The sequence below is a fragment of the Epinephelus fuscoguttatus genome, linkage group LG3 (genome assembly GCF_011397635.1).
Source record: "Epinephelus fuscoguttatus linkage group LG3, E.fuscoguttatus.final_Chr_v1".
Taxonomy (NCBI): Eukaryota; Metazoa; Chordata; class Actinopteri; order Perciformes; family Serranidae; genus Epinephelus; species Epinephelus fuscoguttatus.
This window is the reverse complement of record NC_064754.1, coordinates 21,522,414-21,540,189: the sequence shown is the minus strand read 5'-3', so window position 1 is coordinate 21,540,189 and position 17,776 is coordinate 21,522,414. Positions and strand designations below refer to the sequence as shown.

At 40.3% G+C, this 17,776-nt stretch overlaps 1 protein-coding gene across 4 annotated transcripts in view; it reads right to left on the bottom strand.

Moving 5' to 3' along the window:
* Positions 1-1,435: 1,435 nt before the first annotated feature.
* Positions 1,436-17,776, bottom strand: part of sh3gl2a (SH3 domain containing GRB2 like 2a, endophilin A1) — a 52,388-nt gene continuing 36,047 nt past the window's right edge. Inside the window, exons 2-12 of one of the 4 annotated variants that reach the window (XM_049571416.1) lie at positions 15,173-15,241; positions 12,347-12,419; positions 10,818-10,961; positions 10,339-10,472; positions 10,074-10,232; positions 8,252-8,355; positions 7,972-8,087; positions 6,062-6,076; positions 5,890-5,901; positions 5,430-5,441; positions 1,436-2,385 (exon numbers count right to left, since the gene is read on the bottom strand). In XM_049571416.1, coding sequence (XP_049427373.1) covers positions 2,189-2,385; positions 5,430-5,441; positions 5,890-5,901; positions 6,062-6,076; positions 7,972-8,087; positions 8,252-8,355; positions 10,074-10,232; positions 10,339-10,472; positions 10,818-10,961; positions 12,347-12,419; positions 15,173-15,241 — 1,035 coding nt within the window. In that variant the 3' untranslated portion in view covers positions 1,436-2,188. The other 3 variants (XM_049571413.1, XM_049571414.1, XM_049571415.1) reach the window with 3 other exon arrangements.

Genomic DNA, 17,776 nt, shown 5'->3' with positions numbered 1-17,776 from the left:
ACTGTAGATGCCCGACTATACACACAAGGTGAAAACAAAACACAGAAAAGCTGTACAGTCCTCATTGAGGGCAAAGATACACACGATTGTTAAACAAAAGTGAAAGAGAAAAAGAAGGAAGGAATAGTTTTGTCTTTAAAAAATAAATAAATACATGACCTTCAAACTGTATTTTTATTCTTCCCCAGCCGACAAAGCATACTGTCTGTTAAAGTTGTGCTTCCCTTGATAAAAAAAAAAAACACTTAGTATGGGTACCAGTTGATTTTGCATCGTTTCTTGTAATTCTACTGAATATAATGAATTGGTCCATTGATTAAAGACACATCCATGTTTGTTTTAATGTGGAAACACTGTCAGAGACAGTATATCTTTAATACCTCAGCATCAGAGGTCCTCCGTAACCCCGTCCCTGTGCATAACAAATACTGTATGCAGACCCAAACCCCTTCCCCAAAGTACACGCACAACATCACTACAAGATGGGTGAAAAAAACAGCGTTAACTGCTGCACAGATTATTTTGCAGAAAGGTTTAATACATTGTCGACATCGCAGAAAATAAAAACCCTGGGCATAATGTGTGCACTGCGGCACCTCACTGCTTTGCTGACCAAAACCTGTACTGTCTGCAGTAACTGAGTGTGGTCGGATTTCTAGATTATCAGTACATCATTTAAAGAGGGAGAAAAATCCCACACAACACTGCATACAACCAAATAATTGGGAAGAGAAAATGAAACATAATCTTGCATTTTTTCTGAGGTCTAACTTGACGTGAAAAGGGTAAACCAGCGTTTTTTAGTCAATATAATGTTGGAGAAAAGGGGGTTTTAGTGTAAGTTGCATCATTCCAATAAATAAAACATATCCACCGAGACAAAAAGTAATTATTTTTTATTCCATTCAGCCATTTGTGCGCTCCTGGCTATGTCTAGTTTTGTCTTAATCAATGGCTTATAGACAGCTAAACTACAGAATACTAATCGGACTAGTAGGGATGCAGCAAAAAGAGCTACATCGTCAACAGTTGCCCCAACGAGCAGTTAAGTCCTATAAGTTATTATATCACAATACATCAACCATTTTTCACACAAGCTGCTGATAAAATACACATTGGAGAATTTAAACGTACGCACCAGAGTTTTCTCACATCACTTCACAACTTGTGTTTTTGCAAATCATGTCGTCACTCCACTAATCACTGGCTCAGATAGGTAAAATGTCACATACACAGGAATACAGTTTCGCCCCTCTTGATAAAAATACCAAAGAGTTAGAGATTGCAAAGCTTCACCCTGTTGCGTCGCACAGATTCACACCGTGACACCGTGCTGTCTGGAAGCTAAACTTGGAGTTGACTCTGGTTTTGCAGGTAACTTTGGTATCTAAATCACATATGACCAATCATGCGCATATGTTATGTAAAAAAAACAATAAAATAAAATAAATATGATGGGTAACCTTGGTTGTTAGTTGTTAACCAGATGACTCTAGTCTACAACTTCTGTCAAAACTCTGAGTAGTTAAAAGGTGAGGACATCCTTTGGACAGAGATTTGGACGCCGAGAGACGACGACCATTAAAAAAGAGGAATATTCAAAACAGAACAAAAATCAGCTCAACATATTTTTAGATAGAAGATAAAACGTTAAACACTTGAAACCATGCTTGACCTAGAGTCTCTAACAAACATGAAACACGTGGACCAATTTTTTTTTTTTCCTAGTATGTGAGAGAAAAGTTTCTATCTACTGTAGAGGTTTCCACAAAGTACAGTGAATGAGAGAAAAGAGTGATTTTGCAAAGCTGCTCTGATAAACTCACAGAAGTCATGACGTACTGACAGCCAACTGAAACCAAGACAGAAGCCGGGACAGCAATGGATAAAATGACTATGGAAGCCTGAAGGAACCTCCTGGGATAAGGGGGAAGCAACGACATAAACGCTGATTTTTCCTCATTTGAAGTTTTTACGCTTAACTGGTGCATACCTGCTTTAACTCATCAATCTTCTTTCGTTACTGTGTTGTTGCTGTTTTGACTCCTTTAAAGCGGAGCGCAGGTGGTTGGTAGGAATGTTAAGGAAAAGGTTACCAGGAATACTTGGGGTGGGGGGGTGGGGGGGGGGAATGGAGGCCAGGATCTGTTTCGCCACTGTTGCAGACACAGCTGATAGTGGTGTCATCCTAGTGGGGCAGCGGCACCAGGATATCCACATAGTTGATGGGGAAGAAGCCCGAGTTCCCGTGCAGCATCCCCTCGTACCAGTTGTCATCGATCTTATTGGTCAGGGTGATGATATCGCCTTCCTTGAAGCCTAGCTCACCTTCATTCTCGGGGTCAAAATCGTACAGTGCACGACAGCAGGGCTGGTCCATGGGGGCTGGAGAACAAGTTGGAGAGATAAGAGAAGAAGAGTTAGAGGAGAGGCTGGAGGTATGAGATAAGATGCAGCATACAGATTAAAGACGTAATGATTGCTTGTGAAAGGCTCACCTGGAGACCTGGCTGAAAGAGAGAAAGAGAAGAGGAGGATGCAGTAAGGAGGAGAGACAAAGAGAGACACAAAACATGACCATCAGTGACCGCAAAATAATAATGAGGCATACAATGTTAAAAGGAATAGTTCTTCATTTTGAGAAATACGCTTGTTCTCTTTCTGGTGGAGGATTGACACAACTCGCATATCAGTCTGTTAAGGCTACAGCTAGCTAGCTTAGCTTCAATAAAGACTGGAAACATGTCTCATACACTATGTGGGAGATGCAGGAGCGGCTGTGTGTTGCTCTTTAAAAGGGGTCGGGCATTTAATCAGATGTACACTTGCAAACCAAACCAGTTAGTTTGGGACTTTTCTCTTGTAAAACCAAAAAATATTCTTTAAAAACACTTCAGATAAAACATTAAAGCCGTTTCCCACCTGTGTGAAAACTCATAAATAGTGCCTATGTCCCCTCCTCACAACAGAAACCTATCCAGACAGAGCATAGTATCCTGAAAACAAACACCCACTGCTCTTAAGTCCCATTTCTCTGAAAAAATACACTGCTCTTGCAGTTACAAAGATTCATGGCCTGCAACTACAGCACTCCAAACATCAGATCTTCAATCTGACAAACAATCGCGCGTCCGTAAAGAAACAAGAGTATCTTGTTCTTATTCTTAAGCTCTTACTGCCATTGTAACATCACTGCTGTATGGAACATGACCTAATGCCAACTAGGGAAGAAGGATTGTGTGATTAAGGTCCGACAGAGTAGCACCCAGTGGTCCAGTGACATTATATGATATATTTGGAAGCAAGGCCACACCCCAACCAAACCTCTGATTACCTTCCAGGCCTACTTACACCTGGACAATCCATCCTGCCGTTTGTCTCAGATTTCTCAACCCATCCTCTCTTTCCCTTCCCTTCATCCATCATCCTCCCTACTTCATCCCTACCAACGTTCCTTCATCCTCTCTTCCCTTCTCCCCTCATCTCTTCTGATTCAGTGCATACCTCTCCCATGTCTCAGTTTAGGCGGAAAAACACCTGAGACGGAACTCTGAGTCTCCCTCTGTCCGATCTCCAGTAAATCCTCCCATATCAACCTAAGAGAAGACACCCCTCTTCCACCTTCACCCCCCACTTCCATCCATTCACTAGTCCTCAACAATGAACACCTCCTGAATTACAGTTAAACATTTAAACGACACATTGTTTTGGCGTGGTCCTTGCTGGTGAATCTGCATAACAGAAGTTTGTTTGAGACTGTGATCAACATATAAAGTTAGCAAGTTCATATCAGCTACATTAGCGTCTTTGTTGAATCCCAGCTGAAGCAGAAACCAAACTGATAAGACAATCCCCATTTAAGCAGCAAAAGGTATGTCCTGGCGGTGTGACATCATTCGGAAGAAAGGGTTTAATTAATCAGCATTTAATACTGCAGGTGGAAAATTGCAAAAAAAATTGAAGGCGGGCGGCACGGTGGTGTGGTGGTTAGCACTCTCGCCTCACAGCAAGACGGTTGCTGGTTCGATCCCGGGCATGGGAGCCCTTCTGTGCAGAGTTTGCATGTTCTCCCCGTGTCAGCGTGGGTTCTCTCCGGGCTCTCCGGGCACTCCGGCTTCCTCCCACAGTCCAAAAACATGCAGATTGGGGACTAGGTTAATTGATAACTCTAAATTGTCCATAGGTGTGAATGTGAGCGTGAATGGTTGTTTGTCTCTATGTGTCAGCCCTGCGATAGTCTGGCGACCTGTCCAGGGTGTACCCTGCCTCTCGCCCGATGTCAGCTGGGATAGGCTCCAGCCCCCCCGCGACCATTAAGAGGATGAAGCGGTTAGAAGATGAATGAATGAATGAAAATTGAAGGCCATCCAAATATTTTTTCCCCAGAATAAATGTTACACTGGGGTGTGCAAGCATTCATCTCTATAAATTTCCGTGCTATTTTTTTCGGGACAAAAATCCGTACTTGGTGTGAAGCGGCTTTAAAATCTTACCTTTGTGTTTCTTGTTGAAGTTTGTTTTTCAAGTGTAAAATGGACTCATTGTTGCCCCTTGTGGCCAAAACAGCCACTACAACAGTAGTTATTTCCAATATCATGTGTCACACAGTGAATGAGACTGTCCTGAACACGCAGTTTTTTTCCCCATGAGCTTTTTGCCTAAACCTCACCCTGCTGTATTGTGATTGGCTTGTACTTGTCGAGGTCTGAAGCAGTTAGGATAAGGGCAGCGGTGCTGGGTTAGTAAAAACAAGTCATAGGAACTCATGGGGAAAAAAATAACACGTCCCAACCCTAGCTAGAGGAAGCAGCTAATCTGGCTCCCTTGTTAACATGCTGTATCTCATTTTTTTGATCCATATCCAAACCAAGTGTAAAAAAAAAGCTGTAAAAATGAAAATCCACAAATTTATGAGGATATGTTTTTGGGTCCAGCCACAAACCAAGACACTGAGACACAGTGTAGCACATAAGCTATCATCAAATAACAGAATTAGTCAGCTAGTAGGCAGATTTTGTTATCTCTAGACAGAGCCAGGCCAGCTGTTTCCCCCGATATTTATGCTAAGCTAACTGGCTGCTGCGTCATGCTCAGCGTCCGGACATGAGAGTCGAATCTACCTCCTCATCTAACTCAGAGCGAACTGAAAAAAAGCACATTTCCTAAAATGTCAAATTATTCCTTTAACATAAAAACTATGAGCAGTTTGAGAAAAAAAAAACAGGGACAAAAGAGAAACCAGGGGTTAGACAGAAACAGCACTGCAGACGAGCTGCACTGCCAACACAAGTGAAACAGCACTGCAGACGAGCTGCACCGCCAACACAAGTGAAGACAAATATACATGTTCACAAAAGTCCATTTAAAGAAGGATAAAAATAAGAGTGATAGAGAGATTTTGCATCTCTTCCCACATCACCCTTGCTCACCTGGAGATCTTGCTGCAAAGGGGGAAGGAGAAAAGAAAGGTGAATAAAGAGCATAGGCGTTTATGTTTAACAGCATTTTCTAGATGGATTCATGATGAACTGATGGGTAAGTACAGCAGGCGGAGAAATGAAAAGGTCAATAAACAAAACAAGAAGTTGGAGTATGATTTGGCAGAGAGGCGGACAAAGAAACAGGAGGATAAGACTGATCAGAAGATTGACAAGAGAACAAAACAGAAAAAGCAAATGGTCGTCCGCTGGTAAGCTTTTCTTTGTTACAATAGGTCGGGCTGTCTCTGTACAGTGAGCGGACGGCACTTGTTTTTCTGCTGTTTGATTGTAACAATTTTCTCATGACAAAGAGACAAACAGAAATAGAAATGGACAAAAAACAACCAAGAATGACGAAGTGATGGAAGAGATATTGTTGTATCTCTCCGGGGATTCACTTTTGTCTCACCTGGAGACCTTGCTGCAAAGAGTTAAGAGGAAACAACACGAGGGAGAGCGGGGGGGCAGAGGGGACAGAGAGCAGTAGAAGTAGTTTTGAGTTTAAAGTGTAAATGAAAGGATTTTGTTAAAGAAATGAGTTGGTGAGTGCACAGACAGAAAAACATTTTGACCTGGCTCACCTGGAGACCTCGCCCCTGGAAGAATAAACAAAAATCATAAAGGGGAAAGAGAAGAGCGCAGAGTTGTATTGATTAGTTCTGGACTGATGGATATTCTGTTCAGTACAGGTAATAACTGAAAAGTTGGGAACTGAAAGAGCTGCGAAAAAGATAAAATTAGAAAACAGTAAATTCTCAAATATTTGCCTTTATATTCAAGTAATTTAAGTTATTTGTTTCACTCTTACATGATTTTTCTTCTGCTATTTGTAAGACCAACTGCTATTGTCTTCTTTAATGTCGAAGTAATTATATCATGGATGCAAACTGTGTGTTGTGTATTTCTGCGTGTTTGTCTATGTTTATACTTAATACATTTGAAACCTGGAGCGACATCATTTTTCTTGTGCTGCTTTCAGATGCCTTTCGTAAGTATCTAAACCTTTGAACCCTCAGCAAATTGGTGTGATTTCTTTCAAAAACATGGCGAAAAAGGCAATGAGCAACTTGGTAAGAAATTTTCCAGAAATTCCAAAAAATGTATGGATTTAGAAAATTATTTTTAAAAGGCTAGGGAAAAACATATTTATAATTATCATTATTTTATATTTAAAATTATTTTACAAAATTATTATAATTTTAGCTCTCCTTTACCAGGTTATTGTCTTGTTTTTTCTTCCCCCCCTTTGGTAAGAAATTTTCCAGAAATTCCAAAAAATTAACACATTTAGAAAATTATTTTTAAAAGGCTACGGAAACACTATATTTATAATTATCATTATTTTATATTTAAAATTATGTTACAAAATTATTATAATTTTCAAGCTTCTTTATCCATGTCATTTCCTTTTTTTTCAAAACTAATTTGTTTTTTGTTTTTTTATTTTCTCTTTTTACTTATTTCTTGCAATTTTTTGGGTCATTTCTTCTTTTTCTTTTTTGAAAGAAACCAAGCTAATTGCTCAGGTTTCAAAGAGTTAAAAAAGGAGATCTCAGTGAGGCTAATTGTTAAAATAAAGGATTGTCTATAAATTGTTTTATCATATTTTCCCCTTTTTTTGTACAATTGGTTTATTATTGTAAGCGTTTGCTGTCCATGCAAAAAATTTAACACATTCCTTATAATATGTTTCACATTAAAAGACTTCTAGTACTTAATCATTATTTTTTCCTGGAACGCTTTTATTGTGAAATATCTGCAGGAAATGTTACATTTTTAATACATTCACTTGAGAAAAAAAATCTGCTCCATTTGTCTGAATTACCAAATTTGTGATCTCAAATTTTGGAGAAAAAGTTTATATGGAAAAAAAAAAGACCTCGCTTTTCTGAATTAATGAGGCAGTTATCTCATGAACAAAATGAGAATTAAAACAAGCAGATTTTTTTTTTCATGAAAACTTTTCTCAGAATTCTGAGATAATAACCAATTTATTTCAGAAATACAGGGCAAATATGTTTCTCTCAAGTGAATGCATTACGCTTCCATTCATTTAAGCACATTAAATGGACCAAAATGAATCAGTGAGTGAGTGTGTTGTACAGATTAAACATGCCGTTTACATTTCTCTAACTTTACCCTGCAATGCATTACAATACATTTACAACATTTTTTTGTCTTTGCTTTTATTCTTTGGCCTTTATTTGTGAGAAAAGAGAATCAGTTTTGGCTTTTATTTGAGAATTTACAGCACAAATTAAAACCCTAGAAGGACAGAGGATTGTGAATGAATAGAAACTAGCCCAGAAACTATCCTTCAAAGGCACATACTTACAAATACAAATTTCACTGATTTACATGTTTTATTGTTCTGTCTTAATATCAGCTGAAACAGAAACAGATTCCCCAATTATACTACAGAGTATTTACAATACCAGGACTAGTTTCTGGACATGTTTCTGAGCCATGAGGTTTGTACTCTGGGTCTCACCTGGAGAGCGAGCACTGTGGATGCCTCCATTGTGGTTCTCACTGATGGAGAAGTCCAGAGATGTACGTGGCTTAGGAGCGAACTCTCTCCTCGGTTTGTTAGCGGCATCCCTTATCCTGCTTAAACACCAAAATGCACAATTGAAAGCGATTAGCATTAAACACAGTGTGTTCCTGAGGAAACGCAAGATTAGACATGACAGAAATTTGACGTTATTGTCAAGACATCGAAACTGTATGGTAAAAGAAGACCAGGGGAAACAGCAAGTGTGACTACTGACCGTTCGTCGATTTTACTGGAGAGCTGTGAGAGGATCTCAGCAGCCCGGCTGTGGTACTCCACCTGGGCATGGACCAGTGCAGCCAGCTGGCTCACCTGTTCAATCTGTTGAAGATGAGCAGGGTCTACTGTTACACACTGACACCATGACCACTCACACATCACCTGTAAAGATGACTGTTAGTGAGATCTGGACTCAAATTCACCTCAAACTCCAATGTTAAAAGTAATAACAGAGGGTTGTACAGGGTTGAAGTTGACAGTTAATACAGTACATCAGTAGGACAAAATAATCCTTCCACATAGTCCTTTAGCAGCATTTCTTTCGCAGCCTTCGATAGCATCACATATTCTTCCTCAGGGGATGGTCTTTTCTGAAGTCAAAATGGACGAGAAGTCCTTAAAATATCAGCTTGAATATTTGCAATTCTATACTGGACAAACTTCTTCTGCAGAGGGTTGTGTGACATAGAACGCTCCAGACCAGCTACTTGTAGAATTTGGTTGGTTGGTTGATCCACTAAAATTCCCCGCTCTTTGGAGTTTTTTCCCCCAGGAGGCTGAAAATTGACATGAAGGTCAAGTGCATGTGTTTGTGCTTGTAGGAATCCCAAAAAGGCACATAACTTCTAAATGGATTTGCTTGCTCAAGATTTTGTGGACAGTTTGGTCATGAACCAAAGGACAGCAGATTAACTGCTCATGGCAGTTGGCAAAAAGGGGCAATTCATGTGTGTATGTGATTGCAGTTTTTGTGAATTTGCGCTTGTTTTTATGCCACTTGGGGCCGCACAAAACTTCATAACAACCTGAGAAACAAAGACACTTTAAAGAGGTGTTATGACTATGCAAATAAATTGTAGCAAACAGCTGCCTATTGCAGCATCTAGCAGTAAATAGAGAATGATCAGTGGAGACTTTCAGTGGAGTCACGATAAGTCCACCTGGTGAATCTAAAATGGCAAAGCATTCTCACACCAACTTCATCACATATTGATGTTTGGATCCAGATATGACGTGCAAGGTACCCTGGGTGCATTGGTTGTTGACATTCTGGGACACTGTGTAAAGTTCTGCCTGTTACATGCATTGTCTTCTTTCAAAATACACTTCTGTTTTCACAGGAAATGTAACGTTTACATACAGTCTCTTTCAAAGTAAGTGCAGTATATCGGTACAATATTGCAAATTGATGGGTTTTTTTTCCACAACAAACAACAAAAACATGTGGTTAGGTTTAGAAAAAAGAACAGGATTTGGCTTTATAATCTTACGGGACGTGAAGACTACTCTCCCAGGTGAAAGCTGGTGTTTGGTGGACCCATCCATCACCCCTCACACCTGCCCCACTCAGATTTTCGCCACCTTTACTTTCATTCCTGCCACGTTTCCCCCTGGCTGTGTAACTATAGGACGGATATTAAAGGACGGCTTTTTTTTGTCAGTGTCTGGCGTCCCAAGCCAACAAAAGGGTGAACAAAAGGGTTCCTCAACTTGTTCATCTGACTCTGTGGGACTCCTAAATTCCCTCCAGGCATTTCCCAAGATATCACACTCATGAGACAGAGAACCTGAAATCATAACGCCTCTGGCTACGGCTGTCACCGGCAATGAGGCATAAAATGAACAGGGCTGTGATCCCCCTTGATTAACATGGTTTGAAGAGGACAAAAAAGCAATGGGAATGGTTGTGGTTACTGTCAATGCAACAGTGGAGAGTGAAAGACAGTTCAGTAAACTGGCTAGGTTGACAAACTCAATAAAACCTGTCGGCTGTGTCAATGGTGAGTGCAAAGAAGAGAGGTGTGAAATATAATTCTTACATCACTCTCCAACAGGTTGAACATGCTCTGCTCAGCAATCTCCTTGGAGTCGTCGAATTTCTCTAGAGCCTGTTTGATCTCGTCATCTGTCACTTTGCCTTGACGTTTCTTCTTATAATCAAAGTCGAGACGGCGACCCTCCATTTTCTTCAGGTGATGCTGCAAAAGAAGAAAATAAAGCGGTTAATCTGAAACTCTGACCAAGACATGATTTAGATTATTAGTTTTTTCTCCCTTGTGGTGCATCAAAGTTCTGCACTCATACCTGAATCTCCTTGAGATCTTTTTCATGGAGGTTCTGCAGTGGATCAATGAAGTTCTGCTTGACCTCCATGTCCAAAGCGTCCTTGACCTCTCCTAGCTCACGCATGGCTTCCCCAGCATCAATCAGAGCAAGGCCTGGGAAAATAAGGACACGTGTAGACACTTAAAACACATGAATAGCACACAACTCAGTGTCAGTGCATAGTGTAGAAAACTGGTTAATCTGGAGTGACACTATCTCATTAAAATCCATCACAGATTTTGAAGGCAGGTATTTCTCTTGAAACAACATTTTAACGCCATTACTTGTGAACTAAATAACTTAAGGCGACTTGTCTGAAAAATAGGCTCATGCATTTTTCATAACATTGTTACTGCGTCCTTGAGGGAATGAAATGATGCCACTTTGTTCTTGTGTCTGGCACATTTAAAAAAAGTGTTCCTCTCTTTCTGCCAGGAGCTTTACTGTATACAGCTCACCGAAGTTAGACTCCTCTCCGAGCTCCCTGCCAAACCTCTGCATGGACTCTCCCAGGATGGCCTCGGTCTGCGTGTAGCCCGGTCCCTTCTCCTGTCCCCGCATACGTGACATGGAGTTCATCATGCTCATCTTGGCTCTGGTGGCTGTGAAGGCAAACGAGACCAAACACCACCATTCAGTCGCACTATTTGGAGACACTCAAGGGTTTAAAAGGCCAATGAGAATCCATAATATACAGTCAGGATGAGGTAGAGGTCTTCTTTAAATCAACACTCTGTCTGATCACAGACACTGAAGCAAAACAAGTCCAGCTGCCCAATATCTACATTTAAAGGAGCAGTATGGAAGTTTTAGGAGGATTTAGTGGCATCTAGTGGAGAGAACTGCAGATTGCAGTCAGCTGAAACTTCTCCTGGTTAGGATTCCTTCAGTGTCTCTTCCTCTCCAAAGTCAAACAGTGCAGGGGTCTCATTTATAAACATTACGTACGCACAAAACGAGGCCTGAAAGAGGCCGTGCTTACAGACATTTTGGAGATGGGGAACTTGTGACGCAGATGGTGAGGTGGAAGCCTGATTGCAGAAATTGTCAATTATTTTTTGGCGCACACCATTTTTAGCTTTTGTCCATGCGTACATTTGTAGAGTGGATCCTATGCACTGTTTTATAAATGAGAATCCAGGTGATTTAAATTGTTAAAAACACTAAATAAATCAGTTGCACGTCACAAATCAGTGTTTTTCCAATGCTGGTCATTAAAGAGGGGCTGCTTATTATGGTGGTTGACCCAAAAACACGAAGGTAACAAAGGTAAAGGTAGCAAAGGTAACAAAACCCCCCACAATGATTCTTATTTTCAGGTGTTTATACAGAGAAGACATAGAAAGAAAACATACTTACTATATTATATTCCATTCCTGCCAATGTATATTCTTATATTCTACACACTGGACCTTTAAAATAATTTCAACTTGATGCAGAGACTGTTAGTCCAGTTGGTGAATATCAAACTACATTTATCTTCGTAACTGACTGTCAGTGCTACTTTTTCCTCTCACATCCCCATCTGTCTGTGTCTGACTAAGTCTCGAGTTTTCCCAACCTGTGAAAAAACTGAGGGTTTTCTTTTTTCATCTGATGTTGCATCATGCTGCTAGTTTAATACCACAAAGTGAACGTATGATATAATCGATCAGTTCATTAAACCCTGCCGAGCTTCATATAAATTTAACAATTTCTTCTGATGGTGGCAGAGGCTCTCTTTATTAAAGGTTGGAGATAAACATCATATCAACATTAAGAAGAGAGGCAGGAATTAGCAGATAGATCCCAGACTGAAACTAAAGTACTTAAAAAATACTAATACAGTGGTTGTTTTACTTGGATGTGACATTTACTATTGCAGTTAATAATATAAAATATGTACAGTATGAATATGCGACTATGTATAAATGAACATGTATATATGTCTGTACATTGGTCTAAATTTAAACACACATTATCGTCTTGCACAGCTTGTTTATGTCACCTGGGTTTGGCTGCAGATACTCAGTAGTCTTGGTAATGATGTCCATCACTGCCCGAGAGGTGGTGTCCATCTTCTGTAAACCACAAACAACATGTAGAAGGAGACAGAAACAGAAAGTACAGAAAAAAACAGTTAAGGAGAGATGTAGAAAAAAAAAGTAATGGCTGAGTGCCTGTGGGAGAGGATGAAAGAAATACAACAGCCCTAAAATAATTTATGCATCTAATAGTGAGAAAGAAACGAGATAAAAGAAAGTGTTGCTTTGTTCTGCAGCATGGTGAGAGAGACGTGCAGAGCTGAGAGCTGGCCATGATGTTCTTGTTTGGTGTGATGAGACTTGCCAGCTCTCAATAGCTCTGCAGAGCTCAGACTCTCTTTCCACTAACATATCAACACACATGATCAGAGCTGCGCACACACACACACACACACACACACACACACACACACACACACACACACACACACACACACACACACACACACACATGTGCTCACATCTGTTTGTTATTGTTCACATACGGAAAAACATGCAGGTTGTTATTCAGGGTTGTTTTCAGGAGACACAGTATGTGAGCGCACACAAGACACACAGGACGCAAGAGTCATTCAAATTCCGGAGTAAATATTGTTTATACAAAATAGTGGCACTGCAGGAACATTATGACCACAGCAGGTCATGTTTCGGGTCTAAAATAAATAAACTGCATCGACATTTTCAGGGTTTGAAAGTTGCTGGAGAGATATCTGGAAAATAATAAAAAAAAATACTCAAATAAAACAAAGCTTACAAAAATAAACACAGCAAGTCTTCAGTTTTGAACATTAATGAAATCCCTCTATCTGGGGAAGCTGTCAGCCAGATGTGAAAGAACGCTGTGAATGTAATGAAATTTTGGGTAATCCATATATTGATCGGTTGTCAAGGGAGTAGAGGAGGCTCCTGTCAGTAGGATGAACAGCTATATAAAGTTGAGAGTCGTCTTAATAGGTTTTAGTAGTTGTGGGCTGTCCTCTCTACCATCTCTCTGTATTCCTATCACTCTCTCCGGTCTTATCAAGAAAAACAGGGTATGTTATTTTAACAAACATGTTTGCTTTCTCAATGTCACTCAATATCAAACTGAAGATTGTGTTTGACTGTGAAGTGTGAGAAAACATTTCCCTCTGGTTTATCAGCCTTACAGCTGCTTGATGGTAGCGGCACCTCACGTTTTACAATGCTGTACATCCCATCTGGTTTAAAGTGGTGCATCACAATTTTGTAGTGCATGAAAGAGGACCACAAGGTTTAAGGTAAATGTAGAAGTCATTATTAACTTATTTCTTCTATACTGAACAAAACTTTACAAAAATTTAAAACACTTTTGTTTTTCTTCTTTTTTCTCACAGGTCCAAGTTAAGATCTAAGATTTTTTATGCACTAAATGCAATAAATATTTCTCTGAAATTCTGGTCACAAAGTTGTTAAAATCAATGTTAGTAAAATCAATGTTAGTAAGATCATCCATCCACCTGACGGGTATGGCATATCAAGATGCTGATTAAACAGTATCATTAAGGAAGTTCAAATCTAGCATCTTCACCTGCAAGATTGTCTGAGACCAGCCACCTGGATAGCTGAAGCAACAATTGGTTTGCACAGCCGAAGAATTTTTGCATGAACAAATTTGCGAAAGAATTTAAGAGGAATTGATCTCCTGAGTGCATAGAAAAACTCTTATATTTATTTATAACCTACACCTGTGAAAAATGGGAGCAAAAACAAAAATATTGCATTTGAATTTTTGTTCTGTGTATTTACCTTCATTTATTCGGGGCAGATTCACTATGAGGTAAGCCCCGGCAACACTCACAGTTAGGGTGTAGTGACATATGTACGAATGCTGGCAAGTGACCATCACCTCCCGTGGTGATATGTGTGCTGAATGTGGGTAGTGTTTATTAGCATGCTAATAAAAACAGTGAAATATTTTGTTATTGATCCATGAATCATTTTCTCACGTCCTGTGCCAGCCGGGCAGCAACTCTCCTGTGGGTCAGTTTGGATTTTTCACAGCCAGTATCATACAATATCAGCTGGTTAGACACGGCTAAAATCAATGTCTCCTCCACACAGTCTTCTTTGGAATTGGTTGATGATACAGCTTCACCGGTCAAAGTTCACTAAAGTCAAACTCCATGCAGTGCAGAGATGTGAATTTGCTTTGCCACTGCAAGTGAATGTTTTATCCACCTCTTTGTTTGCACTGAATCACAGTGAACGGGAGATGAATATTTGCCAATGTTAATTTTGTGCATGTGTGACAGTACCCTTACAGACCTGTATCTGGAAGCTTCCAAGTACAACCACAGTGACCTGTGGGAGACTGAGCAGCTCCACTGGAGCAGCTGGGAGTTGAGGGTTGTAATGAGAGAGAGGCAAGCGAGTACATTTCTCCCCACACAGATTTGTCTGTGGTGTGTCGGGGATCAAAACGGCAGTGAAAAGCTTGATTCTCTAAACTTTTTCCATGTAAACACTGGTGCAACATATTTCTGTCTTTTGTAAAATGAGACATTTTTTCCAGCTGATGTGATGTCGTATTTCAGTCAGTAGTGATGTGATAACAGAAGTAACGTTGTAACAATGTGTTTGATTTTAGAGTAACTGTAATATTATTACTGAAGTTTTATTAGTAATTAGTTACACTACTCATTACTGGAAAAAGTAATTTTACTACTGTAATGTGTTATTAGTAATGTGTTACTGCTCAACACTGCTAAAAATATCTAGCATTGGTTTTCATTCTCAACAAGGTGATAATGGAAAGAGTTCAGACTCGCCTTTTCCATGTCAGTGAAGTCATCATCGAGCTTTGTTCCCTCTGCTCCTCCAACCTTCTCACTCACTTTCTGCAAAACAAACAAAATGAAAGAAAAACATGTTAGGGGTTTAAGCTTTCATCAGCTCGACAAAATGATAATACTGTGTCCAGACGGGTCAATCCCTTTGCTCGATAATGAAATGACATGACAGGAAAAACACCTCAGCAAAAATATATTGACGATTGGTTGAGGAAGCATCCTCAAAGGGAACTGTCATGGACAATCTGCACAGATACAACAACCACAATATTTTTTTTGTCTCTCAGACTGTTGGGGTCACAATGAAGATGTTTTAATTATTATGTTAAGTATGTATTTAAAACTGTAGCCTGTCTCACAGGTTAGTGAGATGACAGATAACGAGTCAGACGCTGCTCTACAGCAAATTACACGTTAGGTGATTTGCAATAAGAGAGTGGTTTGCCTTGTCAGCAGGTGCAGTGTGAACCAGCCCGTGTCTGCGACATCACAGGGTCACAGCCTCTCGTTCCAATTAAGATAATGTCAAACAACAAATGCACAAACATCAGCTTGACCTTGAGCTTCACATTACAGAAACCCATTTCATTAATGATCATGCTGCGATGTGAGCCTCACCTCTCACTGCAACAACACTGGTGCTCACGGATAACAGCGTCAGGAGTGTGTTAGTGATCTTCACATCATTGGTAATGATCTTAAACGGATTAGAAGCGGCATTGAAATGATATGCAATGCATCTGTAGAACTGCCAAACACTTTCTACAGCATGAGTTTGTAGATTGAGACCTCTTCAGATGAAGCAACGTCTACTTTTGACCCCTTGTAGTAATCTGTTTTTAAGTAATGGACAGTTAAGATTCATTTGATATTTTTAGAGGACCGAAAAGATAGAAATAAGGTGCAGTATTTAACAAGAAAAAACACCAACAATAAGAGAAAATAAACATAATTGTGTGTTGCAAAAATATGTTTTCACATCACCATTTTAATCATCTTGTGACCCCTCAAATTAACTCCTTCAGTGCCACAATACCTTGTGTGAGAATATATGCTGCTTACCTAGGCACACTCACTCGTGCCTATATATTCTTATGCACACGATCCTCTCTAACTCAGTCTAGACTCGAGATGACAGTCAGTCTGTTAGCTCCCGCCTCAGACATGTCAGCGTCAGGCTCACTGTTTAGCACTGCAGAGATTCTCAATCACTGCTGCAGACAGTCGCGGCAGTCGAGAGGAAGAGATAAAGTCTGTGCAGCAACAAGCTAGGAGCGTCGGCCCTTATAGCTTCAGACATGGCACAGATCCATGTGCACAGACGTAAACACAGAAATAACTGCTTTGGGCTCCTGTCCCCTCACTCTCTCTCTCTCAGTTGATGTCTGCTCATAATATTTCCAGCTCTGCCACCATCCTGCTCCAGTCTGTGATGTAACCAGATGGCTTAAGGGGGGCAGCAAACTGACACAACGAGGCCAGACAAGGCCCTCAGAGGATGGACTGAGGGACGGGAAAAAAAGCTTTCAGGGAACGTCACAATGCGTGACTAAAGAAACCATGCAAACTAAGGTCAGTGGAAGTCTTTCCTCGAGTAACACGCTGGAAAATCACACTGTACATGTGCTTCTTTTTGTGCGTTCGTTCTCCTCTTGGGGCTGAATTATCGTCTCATTTCAAACTGAATTTAAAGCTCCTAAAATGGAGAAGTAGACGCAATTAAGCTTGTTAAAAGTGAGGGAGTGAAACATGAGAGGGGTGATCTGTGACAGGCAGCACAGGGCGGGTTAATAAGACTAAGCCTGTGACAGCAGTTTATGCAGCGTAAGACTTTCTGAGGATCGGCGCTCTATGAGTCATCTTAGCAAAAGTGTCTTCTGATCCCACTTGTGAAACGGCTCAATGTTCTGACAGCGATACAAAACACACACACACACAGCCACATTTCCTGTCATTAGCTTCACCTTCACATCACTACAATGTCTCCAAATCCTCCTTGAGCTGGTTGCCATGGAGACAAGTACCTGCCCATGCTTGGCTTATCGGGCACAGTGTGTATGTCTCAGCCTCTTTAACTTCCTGTTATTTCTCTCACTACGTTTCTCTTTTCTGTCAGACCTGATAATAAGAAAGCAAACACCCCGATGTCCAAGCTGTTAAAGACGGAGGTGTACATGTGAAATGTACGGCTGTGAAATAACACAATGGACTCTACATATCCCACATGGTCCACGTTTCATGTGTGTGCTTGTGAGCTGCACCTGTGCCACCATAAGCAGTGGCAGTAGTGACACTTCTGGTGTTCATCCGAGCAGCCTAATCACATACTGTACTATATTTCACCTGGGATACAATACGACTGCAGTTATGCATAATTATTACCTGGTTTTAGGTGTACGCATGCAGAAAAATGACAGCCTCCTTTTAGATAGAAAGTGCTAATTACATAAAAACACTGAGGCACATATGCGTCACACACAGGCTTTAATTATTCATCTGAGCCGAGGTATTAACAAAAAGAAGGATAACATCCAAGTGGTAATAACATCAAAGTAATCTTGTTTTTTCATAACATGTAGCTGC